General features: G+C 42.9%; 1 protein-coding gene across 1 annotated transcript in view; it reads left to right on the top strand.

Annotated features, from left to right (window-relative positions):
* Window positions 1–1,963: 1,963 nt before the first annotated feature.
* Window positions 1,964–20,218, top strand: part of LOC110524448 (solute carrier family 53 member 1) — a 77,068-nt gene continuing 58,813 nt past the window's right edge. The window contains exons 1-2 of the mRNA XM_036978243.2: window positions 1,964–2,377; window positions 11,625–11,676. Coding sequence (XP_036834138.1) covers window positions 2,309–2,377; window positions 11,625–11,676 — 121 coding nt within the window. The 5' untranslated portion in view covers window positions 1,964–2,308. The remainder of the gene's footprint in view (window positions 2,378–11,624; window positions 11,677–20,218) is intronic.

Raw genomic sequence — 20,218 nt, forward strand, 5'->3', positions numbered from 1 at the left:
GCAAATGCATAATTGTTCTCCTTAACTGGCTTTAATCGCGGGCCGTCGGAACAAATGTGTACCCTTGGCTAAACGCGGTATGCTGTGTGCAACACCCAGAAATTCTGAAAATGGTGGTGGAAAATTGTGTTATGTCTAGAGAGTAGCCTACACATATGTGTCCAGTTTTTTCCGACGGCCATCCATTAAAGCTAGGAGGGAAATGATGCCTTTGCAGGCTGAATTGAGGATGTTTTATGTACGAGCCGGTCCACGAGGGACACGAGTGTGTATTACTTGCTGGCCACATCCATCCTAGACGATATTGCAGATCACTATCGGCTGCCTAGGCGATTAGACATGCAGCTGCTGTTTATTTAGTTATATTTTCTACCGAAATGGCAATATTTTTGTATGTAGCCTATATTTTTTCGTTTAGCCTAATGGCCATTATTTGTTTTTCTGCCCAAAAGACGTAGCAACCTATGTCGAGAAAGTGACTACCCTATAGAACATGTTGTAGCCTACTGACAAGAGCAACTTTATTATTATTATTATATTATCTGGTTAAACAAAACAGAAAATACTATCGGAACCGTTACAAAAAAAGTGTACACTTACAAAACTGTGTTATTTTGGACGCAGTATTTGCAGCATACTGCAGTTGTACTGCACTTTAATTGCAGTTACACTGCACTCTGACTGCAATCTTTTTTCTTAAGAGAATTAACTAATTGCAATTGTAGCTTATGTAACTGTACCCTGTTGAATTAGTGTTGTTCGTCCAGTAGATGGCAGTATTTCCCAGGTGTTGATCTATTATTGAAGGTGGCTTCAATAAACTGCACGCACCCACACCGGTCTCGCCTTGCAATTCATCATGATGGAATGGAACTCCAACAGGATGATGATTCATATTAGCAGTGCAGACGCGCAAAGGGAAGTAGGCTATTGTGAATTAAATATAAAAAACAGTGCACCTTACATTGTGGACCCTGGTACACCACTTGGCCTCAGAGAAGATGGATGGTCTGGAAACAAAACCAGACCAACAAAGTAACTTTATTTGTGTTGACATTTTGGTGGTCCTTAATCCTCATTATATGGTCAGTAGGCCAGGCTATTGTTGCTCAAAGACGATAAATAAATGGAGAAGTCAGAGACAATTGCAGTGAAACAAATGGGAATTAAAAAATCAGATTCATAAACTTTTAACGATGCTCCTTCATTTCCGACCTTACTAAAAATATGTTTCATGTAATTTCTTCTCATACGATAGGCTATGGAATGACCTAGCCAACAGACAGTTGATTAGCCATTTCATGTGATTGTATGGCAAAGTAAAAGTTGGTGAGTCTTTCTGAAGTTCAGAAGAAACAAATCTTCACAGTCTATAGCCTAAATTAAAATGATCTAACCTTATAGAATAATGAATTTGGCTAAAATTAATATATATTGTTTGTGACTATTGGCAAATACAGCGTATTTGAGGATTATTTGACACATGGTCCTTTTTAATGACGCGGCCAGGAATTCTGAGGCATATTCCCAGAAATTAACCCCTAGAAATCAAGTGAAAGTGACAGCTAGAGGATTCCACCCAGGTCCTTATTAATCAATAGGCCTACCATAATTCATGCAGGTAGGCTATACATGTAGAAAACATTTTTCTACAAATAATCTACCAATAAAGAAAAGACAGAGCGCTGAATTGGCTACAGTTAGGGTGTCTTCCACTGAGGGGGACTTCAGGGTTATATTCATTACGCCGAATCTGTTTCAAAACGTTTCGTCTGTTGCGAAACGTTTTACTCCAAACGGAAAACGTTTAGCAACGAAAAGGAAAGTTTCTATTGGACGAATTCAGGTAAGTCCCTACCCGTTTCGTTCCATTTCCTCAGTTTGCTTCTGTTTTGTTCTTAAACGGTAAACGGTTTCCTTTGCGAGATGTAATGAATACACCCCTTATACACCGCCTGTCACTGCGCAGTGACGCAACCACGTTGTTGGCTGAAAGCGATGGCAAACTGCTATGTCCCCAGAATTGACAAGGGATCGAAGGTAGAGTCACTGAAGCATTTGCACCGGGACCGTTATATTGTCATCAAACCACCTGTTACAGGGAGGGAGGCCTCTGTAACGCCATCCCTCCCACAAAATAGTATGGGACGGAGTTTCTTTGGAGTACGCTAAACGGGATAAGACAGAGTGCCCTAGAGTTAACTGACGCATGCGAGCCAGCAAGTTGACAGACATAACAAAACTTGCGTCAACAGGGGACAGTCCTACTAGGAATTACGGACGTTGAGTAGATAGCTGGTCCTCCAAAATGAAATTCGCGGAGCACCTTTCGTCCCATATTACTCCGGAATGGAGGAAACAGTACCTTCAATATGAGGTAATTACACATGTTTTTATTTCGATGTAGGATGATGCTTTCTGATTTAAAGTGAGAAAAGTCACTCATATCCATGTTAATGAATACATAATGAATTGATAGCATGGTATTGGTATCGGTATTGGTCTTCGTAAATTGTATTAATCTTGATTTGTGTTTTTCTTATAGCTGTCCCTTTAACTTTTAGCCTACTTCTTGAATAGTGTAACAAAAGACTGCTTGAATATGTAAATACGGATAGTTTATGGTAGGCTATTGCGTTGGCTGTAACTTTCCTTTTGATAAACCAAGCAGTCTTATTTAATTAATTTAGATTGTTTTAACATTTTAGGCAATTGCTTTGTGCATCATAGTTATCTTTGTGCAACCTTTCCTGAGGCTGTCAGTTTGATGGTACAGTACTTTTGTTCATAGATCAAATATTTGCTATTCATAGGCCCTAAGCATTTATTCATTGTGTTAATTATTTTATTAGCCAACTGAATTATTATTTATACGGGATACATTGTTATCTGTCTTTCCATTTGTTGACATACACTGTATTTTTTCACTACAGTAGTCGCGTGCGCTACATGGAGCGCTACATTGGAACGCTGAACAATAAGAATAGTATTTACGTGTCTTAGTCCATTGCTATTGTTGCCAGTGTTGGAAAACAACACAATATTTTTTGGGTTGTTTAAGAATGAGAAATGTCACTTTTTGAATCAAATATGTAAATTAATATGCATAGGATAGTCTCAGTAAATGGGTAAAATCACAATACAATATTTTCTTTATAATTCATACATTTTTTATATCCTGGAAAATTATATCCCCTTGCGACATAACTGATTTGATTGAATAACACTATTATGTAAGTTATTTTGTTAAATGCAATTTTGGTTAATAAGATATTATGGCTTGCTTTGTTTGAAAAGCTTTAATTGAATTGATTAGATATAGCCTAGCCAAAACCATTTTATTGTGTCTATGGTTTGGAGAAAGCAGTCTGAGGAGCATTTTCAGTGTCACACCCCACATCTTCTTGGTTCACGTTAAGAGCCTGGGCGCAGAAAGGCTCTAACAAGGCTGCCCATTCCATTTTGATCTATGAATTATAGACAAAGATGCTGATGCGAGCCTCTGGAGGATTCTTAGTCTGCATCCCACTATCAAACCTGCATGCCTCACTCTGTGGGCTTATACCATGCTATAACACGATAAGTTCATATACAACTTATAATACCTTAATTGATCTAGCAAACCAACAAGTAGGTACAGGAAGGTATCTGCCTTCATTTGGATTAGGTGAGGGTAAAACACATATGGCCACACTAGTCTTTGTCTATATTTGCAGCCTGACGCATGGAATCCAATACATGGCCATATCAGCCATTTTACACCTCAGTCAGCTTTGAGATGGATGACCTTCTCAGCGCTGTCATGCCATGTTGGACAAATATTTAAATAATACTCAATATGACTTATTATATGCAATTGTCTTTTCAGAAAGCACTTTGCTTTGTACTTTTAGTATTTTTCTCTGAGTGAAAGAAATATGTATTGTCTAGTCTCCTTAAGCTGTTTGTTGCGCTGCATTGACAGAAATCTGGTAGCAATTATTCTGATTACAAATAAATTATGAAACATTGTAAGACTTTACAAGTGGCTCTTATACCTGTGTATTAACACTGGTATTACTACGGCAACAACATTGTTATATATATTTTTTGTAATTGCTTAATTGAAAAGGAAAATACCTTAGAGCAATGGATCTGGTTGATGTTTTATTGTGGGAGAATTTATTACAGAGGTCCATGCATGAATCCGATATGGAGTTTTCTTTCATTTCATCCATTGAATGCACTTATAGGTGTTTAAATCATATGCTGGTACATGAGCATTAGACAACACTCCTGTGGCCAAGCAAAGTCAATCCAGATTCTCCAAGCAGATTGGTGTTACAACTGTAATTTGTACAGTATCAGATGGGTGTTGAACATGGGAACGAAATCATAACAGCAAAAGGCATTATATTTCATTGTGAAAAGAAATAACTGTGCAGTCATAGCATAGTAAAAAAAAACATAGGCCTGAGTCAGACTTGCAATGCATAGTTTGTGTGTTAGGCTTCTTCAACTGTCTGACTTGTTTGTCTGTTATGGACATGAGGGCACTGGAGTGGGAGGCACAAGCAACAATTGCCAAGAGCCTCTGACTCTTAGAGAATACAGATAACTATATTATCCACCGGAAATATTACATCAAATCACGTTTTCTTTGTCACGTGCGTTGTAGACAACAGGTGTAGACTAACAGTGAAATACTTACCTACGAGTACATTTCCAACAATGCAGATCAGATAACATTTTTAAAAAAAAATAGAAACAGTGACATGAGGAATAAATACACAGTGAATAATAATGACAAAAAATAACATGGCTATATATAGTGAGTAGGAAATTACATTACTATGTACAGGGAGTACCAATAGCGAGTCCATGTGCAGGGGTACGAGGTAATTGATGAAGCTACAGGGCATTCAGAAAGTATTTAGACCCCTTTACTTTTTTCACATTTTGTTACGTTACAGCATTATTCTAAAATGAATTAAACACACAATACCCCATAATGACAAAGCAAACACTGGTTTTTAGATGAAACATAACATTTACATAAGTATTCAGACCCTTTAATCAGCACTTTGTTGAAGCACCTTTGGCAGCGATTACAACCTTGAGTCTTCTTGGATATGACGCTACAATCTTGGCACAACTGCATTTGGGGAGTTTCTCCCATTCTTCTCTGCAGATCCTCTCAAACTCTGTCAGGTTGGATGGGGAGCGTCGCTGCTTAGCTATTTTCAGGTCTCTCCAGAAATGTTTGATCGGGTTTAAGTCCGGGCTCTGGCTGGGCCACTCAAGGACATTCAGAGACTTGTCCTGAAGCCACTCCTGCATTTTCTTGGCTGTCTGCTTAGGGTCGTTGTCCTGTTGGAAGGTGAACCTTCGCCCTAGTCTGAGGTTCTGAGCACTCTGGAGCAGGTTTTCATCAAGGATCTCTCTGTACTTTGCTCCGTTCATCTTTCCCTCGATCCTGACTAGTCTCCCTGTCCCTGCCGCTGAAAAACATCCCAACAGCATGATGCTGCCACCACCATGCTTCACCATTGGGATGGTGCCAGGTTTCCTCCAGACGTGACCCAAAGAGTTCAATCTTGGCTTCATCAGACCAGAGAATCTGGTTTCTTATGGTCTGAGGGTCCTTTAGGTGCCTTTTGGCAAACTCCAAGCGGGCTGTCATGTGCCTTTTACTGAGGAGTGGCATCCATCTGGCCAATCTACCAAAAATGCCTGATTGGTGGAGTGCTGCATAGATGGTTGTCCTTCTGGAGTTCCTCTGTGGAGAGTTCCTTTTCCACAGAGGAAATCTGAAGCTCTGTCAGAGTGACCATCAGATTCTTGGTCACCTCCCTAACCAAGGCCCTTCTCCCCCGATTGTGCAGTTTGGCCTGGCGGCCAGTTCTGGGAAGGGCCTTGGTGGTTCCAAACTTCTTCTATTTAAGAATGATGGTGGCCACTGTGTTCTTGGGGATCTTCAATGCTGCCGAATACTTTTGGTACCCTTCCCAAGATCTGTGCCTCGACATAATCCTCTCAGAGCTCTACGGACATTTCCTTCAACCTCATGGCTTGGTTTTTGCTCTGACATGTACTGTCAACTGTGGGACCTTATATAGACAGGTGTGTGCCTTTCCAAATCATGTAAATCAATTGAATTTACCACAGGTGGACTCCAATCAAGTTGTAGATGTAACGAGTCTCATAGCAAAGGGTCTGACTACTTATATAACTAGGTATTTCCGTTTTTATAGTTTTAACACATTTGTAAAAATTTATAAAAATCTGGTTTTGCTTTGTCATTATGGGGTATTGTGTGTAGATTCATGAGGAAAATGTTTTATTTAATCAATTTTAGAATAAGACTGTAACGTAACAAAGTGTGGAAAAAGTCAAGTGGTCTGAATACTTTCTGAATGTACTGTATGTACTGTTCACATAAGAAGGGGTAAAGTGACTAGGCAACAGGATAGATTATAGACAGTAGCAGCAGTGTATGGAGTGAGTGAGTGAGTGAGTGTGTGTGTGTGTGTGTGTGTGTGTGTGTGTGTGTGTGTGTGTGTGTGTGTGTGTGTGTGTGTGTGTGTGGAGTCAGTATGTGCATGTTATGTGTGTGTGGGCATATGTATGTGTTGGGGTGTCGGTGTGAGTGTGCAGGTAGAGTCCAGTGTGTGTGCATAGAGTCAGTGCACGAGAGAGTGCAAAAAAGGGTCAATGCAGGTTGTCCGGGTAGCCATTTGATTGGCTACTTAGCAGTCTTGTTTAGAAGTTTTATGGCTTGGGGGTAGAAGCTGTTCAGGGTTGGTTTCAGACTTGGTGCATTGGTACCGCTTGCCGTGCGGTAGCAGAGAGAACAGTCTGTGGCTTGGGTGGGTGGAGTCTTTGACAATTTGTTGGTCCTTCCTCTGACACGGCCTGGTATAGAGTGCCTGGTATAGAGGTCCTGGATGACAGGGAGCTCGGCCCCAGTAATCTACTGGGCCATATGCACTACCCTCTGTCAAGCAGTTACCATACCAAGCGGTGATGCAGCCAATAATGATGCTCTCAAAGGCGCAGCTGTTGAAGGTTTTGAGGATCTGAGGGCCCATGCCAAATCTTTTGAGCCTCCTGAGGGGGAAGAGAAGTTGTCGTTCCTTTTTCACGACTGTTTTGGTGCGTTTGGAACATGATAGATCCTTAGCGATGTGGACACCGAAGAACTTCAAGCTCTTGACCCGCTCCATTACAAATCCATCGATATGAATAGGGGCTTCCTCGGCCCTCCGTTTCCTGTAATCCACTATCATCTCCTTTGTCTTACTGACATTGAGGGAGAGGTTGTTGTCCTGGCACCACACTGCCAGGTCTCTGACCTCCTCCCTATAGGCTATCTCGTCATCGTCGGTGATCAGGCCTACCACCGTCATGTTGTCAGCAAACTTAATGATGGTGTTGGAGTCGTGTGCGGCCCCGCAGTCCTGGGTGAACAGGGAGTACAGAAGTGGACTTAGCACACACCCCTGAGGGTCCCCTGTGCTGAGGGTTATCGTGGCGGATGTGTTGTTGCCTACTCTCACCATCTGGCGACGGCCCATCAGGAAGTCCAGTCCCAGGGACCTTAGCTTAGTGATGAGCTTCAAGGGCACTATGGTATTGAATGCTGAGCTGTAGTCAATGAACAGCATTCTCACATAGGTGTTCCTTTTGTTCAAGTGGGAAAGGGCAGTGTGGAGCGCAATAGAGATTGCGTCAACTGTAGATCTGTTGAGGCAGTATGTGAATTGGATTAGGTCCTGGGTGTCTGGGATGATGGTGTTCATGTGAGCCATGACCAGCCTTTCAAAGCATTTCATGGCTACAGATGTGAGTGCTATGAGGCGATAGTCATTTAGACAGGTTACCTTGGCATTCTTGGACACCGGGACTATGGTTGTCTGCTTGAAACATGTAGGTATTACAGGGTCAGGGAGAGGTTGAAAATGCCAGTAAAGACACTTGTCAGCTGGCCAACGCATGCTCTGAATACACGTCCTGGTTATCCATCTAGCCCTGCAGCCTTGTGAATGTTAACCTGTTTAAAGGTCTTACTCACATCGGCTATGAAAAGCATGATCACACAGTTGTCCGGAACCGCTGGTGCTCTCACGCATGGTTCAGTGTTGCTTGCCCCGAAGTGAGCATAGAAGGCATTTAGCTCATCTGGTAGGCTTGTGTCACTGGGCAGCTCGTAGCTGGATTTCCCTTTGTAATCCGTGATAGTTTGCAAGCCTTGCCACATCTGACGAGCGTCAGAACTGGTGTAGTAGGATTGATCTTAGTCCTGTATTGACGCTTTGCCTGTTTTAATGGTTCGTCGAAGGGCGTAGCGCAATTTCTTATCAGTGTCCGGGTTAGTATCCCGCTCCTTGAAAGTGGCAGCTCTAGCCTTTAGCTCAGTGGGGATGTTGCCTGTAATCAATGGGATATGGGATACGTGCGTACAGTCATTGTGTGGATGACGCCGTCGGTGCACTTATTAATGAAGCCAGTGACTGATGTGGTGAACTCCTCAATGCCATCAGATGGATCCCGGAACATATTCCAGTCTGTGCTAGCAAAACAGTCCTGTAGCTTAGTATCCACTTCATCGGACCATTTTCGAATTGAGTGTATCACTGGTATTTCCTGTTTTTGTAAACAGGAATTAGGAGGATAGAGTTATGGTCAGATTTGCCGAAGGGGAGGAAGAGCTTTGTATGCGTCTTTGTGAGTGGAATAAAGGTGATCTTCATTTTTTTTGTTTCACAGGTGACTTGCTAATAGAAATTAGGTAAAACAGATTTCAGTTCTCCTGAATTAAAATCACAGGCCACAAGGAGTGCTGCCTCTGGATGAGCATTTTCTTTTTGTCTTATGTCCCTATGCAGCTTGGTGAGTGCGGTCTTAGTGTAGGAATAAGGTTATGTATCTTGTTTATTGCCAAAACAGCGTTGAGATCAGTCTGTCCCTTAGACTTGTCTTGAACAAAGTGTTGTGGTAGAAACATCAGCCACAACAAGTCTCCCTGGTTTAGTTTTGTCCCTTGCTCTAGTTTGGCTGCTCATTTGTCTCTCTAAAGGGTTATTACCATCAGTCAATGTTACTTTTTCTTATTTTTTTGTTCCAAATGCAATGTTGTCTGGATTATTATAAATGCCTCTGTTTGGCTGCAGCAGGGCAGTTTGCTGGGCTGTATGGGAGAAAAAACACCTTAACCATTAAAACGCTTACATGTGACTTTAGGAATTGACAAAGTGATTGAGTGATAAATTAACGAAGTCTGCTCATCCTATGAGGCTGTCCATTTTAAACACCTGTTTAGAATGGAGGTCTGTCCACCGCTCATTAGGAGACCAGAGGCCAGCCGTAAAAGCAGAGCTCGTTCCTGTGTGATACGCTGATAATGAAAGCAAACAGCATAAAACATCTCCCGTTGTCCTTTCTCCAGTCTGTTATCTCGTGGCCCTTTCTTTTTGGTTAGTGCAATTGGTACATGGTCTTGGTTGTCTCCAGGCTGGCCCTTGGTCTGGTTCTTGGTCTGTTCTGTGTGAGTGTGGAATACTGTACTCTCAGAGGTGGTGAAACAGAAGCTGCAACATGACTGTGAGCAAGGTAGAGAGGGTTATGTGGCAGCGTGGGTGGAATGAAGCCTCTTTTGCTTTTACCGTTGCAATCTAATCACTTGTGTGGGTTTATATATGCATGATAATGCTTGTGTAAGCTAATTTCCTTTTGAAAAAGGGATATGCTATTATTTATATCATAAGCAGGTACACAGGTGTTAATTACATGCAGAGGTTAAAGTGTGGGGCCCGTTTTCCACTCTAGCCTCTCTGTGCAGGTATATATTTAGCTCTGCCAGTGGCTCACGATGCAAGATGATTCATTCTGCATAAATTGGATAATGTGAAGGTTTTACTATTCCAACCACTGTATACTTAATGACATTGACAAAAGATGCATGGTAAAAATGAGAACAGAAATAATTGCACATAACATGATGAATATGATCATCCTAGTTTATAGCTGACACAAAATGTCTGCGTTCTGTTGTAATACATCCATCTTACTTCAATAACAGAGATGGAATGGCGAGCTTCCCACAACTCATCCTCTGTCCCCTACTGGGAAGGCATCTGGTCTCAGTCAGCCCTGCCTCCGTTGCACAGTACAGCTCCTGCGCTCAGAGATCCACTCAGTTAAAGTGATTATGAGAATTATCAGAGCTGTCATTTCAGATCTCAGACCACCTAACATCTGTAATACTGTAGGTGATATTGTTATTACTGTACATCTCACTTCAACAGAATACCAACAGACCCATTAGGGCAGTTGATACCTGCAGGTTGATCTCTGTAAGCTGTTGTACTAGTCTACAATCAGAGCATGTAAATTCCCCAAAGAGCCGCCCTGCCCTGCCCCCATTCCCATCGGTGCTATTGCCATGGCAATATGCCTCCATCTTGATGAAGGTGTGCACTCTTCCAGCTATTAGCCTGGGCCAGTAAGCCCTGCTACATGGCCCAATGTTTGCACAGGTGGTCTACTACGAATCACAATTTCCAAAGAGAATGTTATCTACAAATGAAATGTTTCTCTTGGATTAGTGTTCAATATGAGCATACAGTAATAACTGACTGCATTATTATTGCTCAGGTAGAACAGAGAACAAACTGCGTTTCTGAGTACGTTCCTTCTACATACTATGATTCATCGTCATCCTCCGCTCTCATTATATCCACTTTATACAAACATCAGATAAACCTGGCCAGAGAATGGCCATATGGAACAGAAGCTACATATATAGTGAGGTTGAGATTCTTTGTCACATCTAAGCTTTGAATGAAAAAAAAACCTTGGTTCTACACTGTCGCACAATACACAAAGTTCATCACCTGTCTATCTCAGTGAAGGTCACAAGCTGAATTATTTTGACTGGATGGCCAAGAAACGCATTCCCAGTTACTGCTATTGCTCCAGAGAGCCAGTAAGTTAGATTGGTATGGAGGAATAGAGATGTATTCAGTTCCAGGCCTCACAGTCCCAGACTAGAGAATCATGTTAAAAATGTCTCTTGTAATTATCTGGCCATATACATTATCTGCAAGGTCAGAGTGATTGAAGGAAAAATAAACTCATTCTGTATAAAGAGGTCTTTGTAGTGTAGGCCAGCCTCCATCTGTTTTAATTTGAAAGATCTGGAATCTGATAGACATATAATTCATGGTTAAATACAAGTGCATTGAATTCTTATAACTCAGCCTGGATTCATTATCTTCACACATCTTGGGGGCTGTAACATCAATTATTGCCGAAGGATGGTTATTTTTCCCTGTAGACATTCTGTACTGAGTTTGCCAATTTCATATACTTTTAATATACTGCTAAGTTTTCAGATCTTTTGTTTTGTTCTTCATTTGCGTGAAGTCATGTACTTATAATATTCATGAGGCTGGCTATGTAAGTAGATTACTTGAATGTATCAATCAATAGTATGTTGTTCATTATGTTACCATCACTGATCATTGTAATTATTTGCTCATATGAAAAAGTGTTAATTGATTTGATTAAACGTCAACTGTCATTGGTTGTACGGTAGTTAAGAAACTGAATAGTGATTATCCCTCTGTTTTTTCCTTTACCAGGCGTTCAAGGATATGCTGTATGCGGCCCAGGACCAGGCCCCATCCATAGAAGGTAAGGAAAGTCCTGGTCCACGGACAGAATTAACTCTCCCTGTACTGCACCTGCTCGGACACCCCGAAAAAACAGGCCCTGCAACAAATAGAGGAAATTGCAGTGATCATCCAGCTACCCCTCACACGACAGAGCAGCCGCTTTGTGCTGGGTGCAGTGACCACCCCATCGCTGTCGAGGGCCCCCCCAGATAGCATATGATACCAAAATGTCTAGAATTTTTAGGAAATGAGTTTAAAACTGAAGAATTATCTCACCCTCATAGCAAAATGTGTAGAATAGAAGGAAATTAGCTTTTAAATGGCATATTTTGAACCATAGCATGAGATGTGCTACAAAATAGCAAATGCTTCTCTTTGACCATGGCAAAAAGTGTACAATTGCAGAACAATGGCTTTAAAACTGAAATATTTTCTCATAGCCTTGTGTAGATTATCATTATAACATTTCACATTTTTTGACCACTGGAGGTCGATGCCCCGGGGCCCCAAATGTGGTAGTCCGGCCCTGCATAAATGTCCTCAAAATACATCTCTGCATTTCACAATGGTTGCATGATACATACTCAACATCCAATGCCAGTATTTTGATTAATGCCTGAGTTGCCATGCTGGTATTTGTTTACATGACATAATCTCACATTTCCACAATGCATAGCCTACTTACAGTACCAGTCAAAAGTTTGGACACATCTTCTCATTCCAGGTTTTTTCTTTATTCCAATATTCCAGGGTTTTTCTTTATGTTTACTATTTTCTACATCGTAGAATAATAGTGAAGACATTAAAACTGAAAGAACATATGGAATCACGTAGTAACCAAAAAAGTTTTAACAAATCAAAATCTAATTTATATTTAAGATTCTTCAAAGCAACCACCCTTGGCCTTGATGACAGCTTTGCACTCTTGGCATTCTCTCAACCAGCTTCATGAGGAATGCATTTCAACTAACAGCTGTGCCTTGTTAATTTGTGGAATTTCTTTCCTTCTTAACACGTTTGAGCCAATCAGTTGTGTTGTGACAAGGTAGGGGTAGTATACAGAAGATAGCCCTATTTGGTAAAATACCAAGTGCATATTATGGAAAGAACAGCTTAAATAAGCAAAGAGAAATGACAGTCCATCATTACTTTAAGACCAGAAGGTCAGTCAATATGGAAAATGTCAAGAATTTTGAACGTTTCTTCAAGTGCAGTCGCAGAAACCATCAAGAGCTATGATGAAACTGGCTCTCATGAAGACCGCCACAGAAAAGGAAGACACAGAGTTACCTCTGCTGCAGAGGATAAGTTCATCAGAGTTACCAGCCTCAGAAATTGCAGCCCAAATAAATGCTTTTCAGACACATCTCAAGTAGCAGACACATCTCAACATCACCTGTTCAGAGGAGACTGGGTGAAACAAGCCTTTATGGTCAAATTGCTGCAAAGAAACCACTTTTAAAGGACACCAATAAGAAGAATAGACTTGCTAGGTCCAAGAAACACGAGCAATGGACATTAGATCAGTGGAAATCTGACCAAGAAGGAGAGTGATGAAGTGCTGCATCAGATGACCTGGCCTCAACAATCACCTGACCTCAACCCAATTGAGATGGTTTGGGATGAGTTGGACCCAAGTGTGAAGGAAAAGCAGCCAACAAGTGCTCAGCATATGTGGGAACTCCTTCAAGACCGTTGGAAAAGCATTCCAGGTAAAGCTGGTTGAGAGAATGCCAAGAGTGTGTAAAACTGTCATCAAGGCAAAGGGTGGCAACTTTGAAGAATCTAAAATATTATATATACTTTTTTTGCTTTCAACATGATTCCATATGTGTTATTTCATAGTTTTGATATCATAACTACAGTATTATTCTACAATGTAGAAAATAGTAAAAATAAAGAAAAACCCTTGAATGAGTAGGTGTATCCAAACTTTTGACTGGTACTGTATATCAGATGCTCTGTGTGGAAGAGGGCATGAGAACTCTCTCCAGACGTCAATGTTGTACGGTCTGCCACTGATCTGTGAACGGTGTCTAGTTCTAGTTCACTGGGGAGCTGCATCTCTCTGAAGGTCGACTTCCAGGAGACTGGGCCGTCAGGCCGGGCCTTTCTGCCGAGGTGTGAGGGAGACGTTATTTCCAGTCAGTGGCTCTGTATGTGTTGGACGTGTGTGAGAGTGGTGTGTCTAAAGTATCCACTGACCTTGTTGTTTCCAAAACCACCGTTCCGGGGGAATGGGAAAGAGAGGAAGTTGGCAGGTGCGGCTGATAGGGTTGGAGATTGATTCAGCAGAATAAAGACCTGAACAGGGCTGGAACAAGCACAGGAAACAGGAGCAGAACTGAGTGTCCTCAATGGTCAGCTGGCTGGAACCCACCCTCACTGTGTCCGGAGTTGGAGGTTGAGAAATTGAAGGGGTGGTGGGTTTTTGCCACATGACTCCAAAAGAAGACTGACTCACCACTCATGAAGCTTGGAATGAGCTGACAAATACCTCACTGTCAGACTGTTTATAGTCTCTAGTACAGAGGTCTGTAGTTGCTTCATGATGAGAGGAAAACAGCCTAGTGAGCTGCCGTTGACAGACCATTAATCACATTGCCAAACTTTCACCATCATATTTCAGCCATCGATGCCATGTGAAGCCTAAATGAAAGAGTTGTCTGTGTGTCTAGTTTGGCATTAACGTATGTGAGCTGTCTTTCCTTTAAACACCATTCTCCCGAGGGTGTCAGGTTGGCCTTATCCCCAACATGGCTGATGAATCCTGTTCTGTCTGTCCTCTGTCAGAGCTGCCATACACAGGTCACTCACTCACTCACTCACTCACTCACTCACTCACTCACTCACTCCTCCATCTCTGGGACAATCCTACCCCTCCTTTAAATTCCAGTGAAGGGTAAATGGATGGAAAAACAGATGGATAGGAGGAATACATGGGGGACCAAATAACTGTACAGGAGCACACAGTGAAGGTTATTGAGACTCTGCATTGTAGCACCAGTCACTGTTTACTTTTCATATGAGGAACAAGATTAACAGGCTTCCCATGAAATACAAGCTTAGCATAGCCTCCTCACACAAACCCTGTGTCAAATCTGATTGAGTTAAAAAAGTAATGATTTTATTAAATCACCCCTCAATGAAAGAATAGTGACTTGAATCTGATATCTGAGATGTTTTTTTTCTCTCTCGGCAGCGAGGCCTTCCGTGTCTGAGTGAGATATGGTATTCTGAGAGAGTACTAGTGCCTCCGGGAGACAGTTTACTGGGTTATTACCACCCCCTCTAGCTGACCCGCTACCTGATATAGCCTAGTTGTAGTAGAGATTCGACATGGAGAAGTACAACACTTCAAAGCCTCTGTCAGGGCCTTCTCTTACTGCAGGCTTCTGTCAAATACTTCAGAAGTGCATGTTACTCCAGCAAACAAGGATATGGCCAGCTGTAGTCCCGCAGGATTTCAGAGTTGTCCTATGTTTAATACATAGCCTACCTTAATGACTGAAGAAGGTTTCTCCTATGTGTATGATCAGCACTCTGAATAAGACACGGAAGCCTAAAGGGATATGACGTTCAGCTCCACGAGTTCCACCAAGAGTCTGTCAACAAGTGCCCCAAGACATTGATGGGCAGCAGCAGGGGCAGATGTAGGGCACTGTGTGTGTGTGTGTGTGTGTGTGTGTGTGTGTGTGTGTGTCCATTGTTTTCAACACCATAGGCTTTCCTGTGGTCAGGCTGAGAGCATTCTTTGGATGGTTTGAATGTGAGAGACATTTTAGATGGAGATTAATATCTTAAACTTTACCAGAGACACAATCCCTCAGCTTTGACTCAATACTAGATTGCCCACACAATACAACCTGTTGCATTGGTGTTGATTTTTATACCAGACTGATGAGGAAAGTCATATTTTGATGTTGACAAATGCCTTGTTCAGCTTTCCCTACCTGACTGTGATGAATGTTCAGTAATTAAGAAAGCTTGTTCTAGTTACATGCAGCATCAGAGTGGCTGTAGTGCCTCGTATAGCGTTTAACCTCTTGTGAGATCCTTTGTTCTTGCTTCCTAGTTTTAATTAAAACAGCATTTGCACTGCAGCTTAGACCAGGAGAACGCACTGAGGAGCAGCTGGCTTGAGTTCAGGCTCCCCTGCTCCTCTCTCTCCCTCCAGTGAGATTGAATTAGATAATGTCCAATTCAATTAGCCTGCCGATTATGAGATTTGAGAACAATAACTGCAGATAAACACAGCAATGGGAGGAATTAGTCTGCCCCCGGAACTATCTCTCAGTAATGTTACATGCCATAGTGGCATAGTCACAGGCAGTGTTACATCAGGGGTGATCCAGGATGATTCACATGGGGAAGGGCTCTCCCACCTCCCAGCAGCTTGTCCGAGGGGGAATGTGGGGGAAGTGTTGTGCTATTGACTGCTCACAGGAAGACACCAGAAATATGATTTCCCACGGACAACACATATATTGGGTTAGTTAGCCAAGGTCTTGGGTATCACAAACTGTCAGTAAAATGTTTTATAGTCTCTCTAGACTGCTCTATAATACATAGCTTGGAGGACTGAAAGCCTTGTGTTTTTATTGCATAATGAAACTGCAGATTGAATGAATGAGGCGGAGTCTTTGTGTGTTCCCCTGAGTACCTTACCTTCCTTGTTGAGGTCTGATGCATAATACCTCTGTGTCGGTGTTGTTCTGTGGTATTAGTGTATGGAGCAGCTGCAGTTTGACTGGAGAAGGATAAAGCACCATAATAAACCGTGATGGCTCAGTTGGGTTTAGGAGCAGCCTTCTCCCTCTTTCCTTGCTCTCACCAGTGTTTCCATTTTTTTTTTAAATTACACCTTTTTCTCCCCAATTTCATGGTATCCAATTGGTAGTTACGGTCTTGTCCCATCGCTGCAACTCCCGTACGGACTCGGGAGAGGTGAAGGTTGAGAGCCGTGCGTCCTCCGAAACACAACCCAGCCAAGCAGCACTGCATCTTGACACAACGCCCACTTAACCCAGAAGCCAGCCTAACCAATATGTCGGAGGAAACACCGTACACCTGGACACCGTGTCAGCGTGCATTGCGCCCGGCCCGCCACAAGAGTCGCTAGTGCGCGATGGGACAAGAGCATCCCTGCCGGCCAAACCCTCCCCTAACCCGGACGACGCTGTGCCAATTGTGCTCCGCCCCATGGGTCTCCCAGTCGCAGCCGGCTGCGACAGAGCCTGGACTCGAACCAGGATCTCTAGTGGCACAGCTAGCACTGTTATGCAGTGCCTTAGACCGCTGCACCACTCGATATGCCCTCTCACCACTGTTTCTGACCCAGCTCTTAGTGCAGCCTGATTACACTGTTATTGCAATGAAATATGAGACAGTTCATACCTTGATTACACAGCTAGCATATGTTTTTTGTATGGAATACAATGCGTTATCCAATATAAGGTTACACTCTACTGCTAGATACTGCTTCAGCCAGCCATTTTCACCCCTCCTCTCTTCACGCCATGGCGATGGAGGTTTTTCCTGTGTATCTCCAACAACAGCAGAACAGCAATTGTGACTCGACTTCAGTCCTCAGGTGCAATACCAGCAGCTAGGCTCCAGCACACTTCAGGCAACTCAGTCAACAAAGACCAAAGCGCCCGCCAATCAGATTATTATGTCGGAAGCTGACGTGGAGGGAGACAATTTGAGAAGTTTTCTTTATTTTCGCTGGTTGTAAAACTGGTGAGATAGTGACGTGTGAGTATATCACGGTTGCAGCCCCAGACAGACTCCCCTGTCTGCGTTGGTGGAGGTCCACAGAGTGGAGCGGTGCTGTTATCAGAGAGGAGAGGGGGACAAGCCTGCTGAGAGAGCAGGTACTAGCAATTAGCCTGCCCGCCTTTCTCTGATCAAAGACCACGGAACAGCACTACACTCACTCACTCACTCACTCACTCACTCACTCACTCATTCACTATCATCCTCAATATTGCAGCCTTTTGTTCTCACACCTCAACTGGACACATTAATATTGCACTTCAAAGCCACCTTCATTGAATGAATTAAGGAAAATAAACATGGTAGTAAAAACCTCAGTGCTGCCATTCCCCTTTTAGCGCCAATGAATTTCATATGAGGAGGAATATTAATGTGATAAGTACTCAATCCACTTGATGAAAGCGCTAACATCAATCACACTCCCAGATACCACAGATACCTCCACCTTTCATGATGCTTTCCACTCGCAACTCTCCGCTGTCTGTAATGGTCGGCCTCCATTTTGTCTGTTGCTGTTGGTTGCTGATGGACATGGCTGGCTGTTTGAAGCCTGGTGGTGGTATTGTTTTTGTGATTGTTATCCCACTCACGTGTGCCTAGGTACAGCAGCTGTTATTACAGTGGGCCCAGCTATAGGAGAGTCCCCTGTGTGGCTCTAGAGCAGGAGTTCTCCCCAGTAGCCCAAGGACACAGCCCTGTACATTCAGTGGGCCAGTAGCCTAGCAGCCAGGGTCTCCCACCAACCTGCATTATTGATGGGCTGTCTTACAAGCTGCCGCTCCGATTTGGATGAAAATGCTATTTGCTCAGTGTTTGTGGGTTTATTCCTCCTCAGCAGCGCTAACTGCCTGCTACCACCTGTATCTCAGTCTTCTGGATGTGCATCGGTAGACAAAGCCTTGCTTGTTCCAGCTTTTACAGTAGGAGGAGAGGAGGAAGAAGCCCAGGGGCATTTATCTAGTGGAGATTGTTAAAGATGTCAAGGAGTTGAGGGTAGTATACTAGGATAGTAAACATTCTGGCTGATGCTCCAGAGAGGGAGATGGGAGGGTCAATAAAGAGCTGAGAGGGAACTCAAGGTCATAGATTAATCGAAGCAGGGTAATGAACATGAAAAAGCAGGGGACTAATTGGATGAAGACTGGGGAGATGCTGCTCCCTCTCCTTCTTTATCAGATGGAAGGATGGCCAGAGAGCGAGAGAGAGGGACTTAAAGCAGCAGACAGACTAGAGGGTCCCATGGCTCATCTCCAATGCATGCTCCCCTCCGCATTATCTCTGCAGCTATAGTGCACACTGCAAGAGAAGAGAAAAAAATCTTGATAGATGAAAGTCTTTCCATCTATTATTCATCTGTGAATTAGATCTCGCATGAATGGTGAGAGGGGAAGTGGGGTGGGGCGGGGTGGTGTGGGGGGAGGGGTGAACAGGAGGTTATTGGAGCTCGCAGGAGTCAAGGTCTTTCCGGAGAACTGCCACTTATTCTTTTAAGGTATTTGAGTAGTATGACGAGGGCTGTAATTTGTGGTTTATCCCTATCTCGCTCACAAAAAGGAAGCATGGAGGGGGACGTCCTTATGAAGACCAACATGTGCCAGCGGGCTGTGTGTTGGCACTAATCTGGGTATCATATGGATGGTCTGATAGCCAACAGACTGACTGAGATGAGAATGAGTTGAGGGTGTTGTTATTTGCTCAGGTCTCAGGAGTCAGAGAGTTTATTCAGAATTAAAATGCTTTCAGACATTGTCTCTGCTCTGTTGACTTGGTTCTGTTCACCGTGACAGCCAGGTTACTGAAGCAGCTTTAATCAGGGCACAGGCCTAATCAGTAGCTTGTATGGCTGCCATCAGTCATGTTATGTCAAACTTAACCTTTTTCTTGCATTCATGGACATGATCAATCTTGCATGGGTTGTGGCATATTGATTTGTTTTAGCTGTGTGTATTGCATTCCTCTTTTTTCAAGAAGTATTCTGAAAAAATAATCTATTGAATTATTGAGTAGTATTCAGTCCATGTCCATTAAGAGTACATAACTAAATGATTGAGATTATATATAACTATTGAAACAGGTTGGTTTGTGATGCCTACATTCACTGACAGCACAGTGTGCATGAGTGTGAAGAGCAAAAAGCAACTACAGTCTGAGAAAAATAGAAAAATACTATGCCCTTTTCTGTAGTCTGTGTGTTTATCGCCTCTCTCACACACTCTCACACATATAGAGTGCACAAACACCCAGGCGTTGGCTCTAGTGGGCGGGGCTGAACCCTGGGTGGTGGCGGCAGTACCATATGTTCAAGTCTTTTTATTTGTGTTGATGCAAATCAAATGCATTCATTACATGCTCTTCTAATCTTTCAGGTTAACAATGTATCTTCCAAAGCTGCCGAGCTGGGGAAATGAGAAACTGTTCCTAATCTAGAAATACAATTAGATTAATTGTGTAACGATGTTCAACTCACACATAGCGATTTCTCAAATGTCAATTCTTAATCACGTTTTTTTCCACTATTGACTTCTAAACACACAATACGAAGCATTGTGTCCCCGTGTGTGTTTGTGTATGCGCACACGTGCTAGCAGTGTGTAGGAGAGACAGTGTCCTTCAGTGCTCCACTCTGTCCATTGTCCCTCTGCAGAGATGGCTGGAGACTGTTAGCGGTTTGGCTGCCGGTATCCTCCTGGGTAACCTGCTGTCTGGTGGCTGTTGCTGGAGGTCTGTGTTGGCCCCTCCCTCCCTCTAGATTCCACTGTCTCTCCCACTGACTCTTTAATCTT

Source organism: Oncorhynchus mykiss, chromosome 5 (genome assembly GCF_057628025.1).
Source record: "Oncorhynchus mykiss isolate SJ-2025 chromosome 5, ASM5762802v1, whole genome shotgun sequence".
Taxonomy (NCBI): Eukaryota; Metazoa; Chordata; class Actinopteri; order Salmoniformes; family Salmonidae; genus Oncorhynchus; species Oncorhynchus mykiss.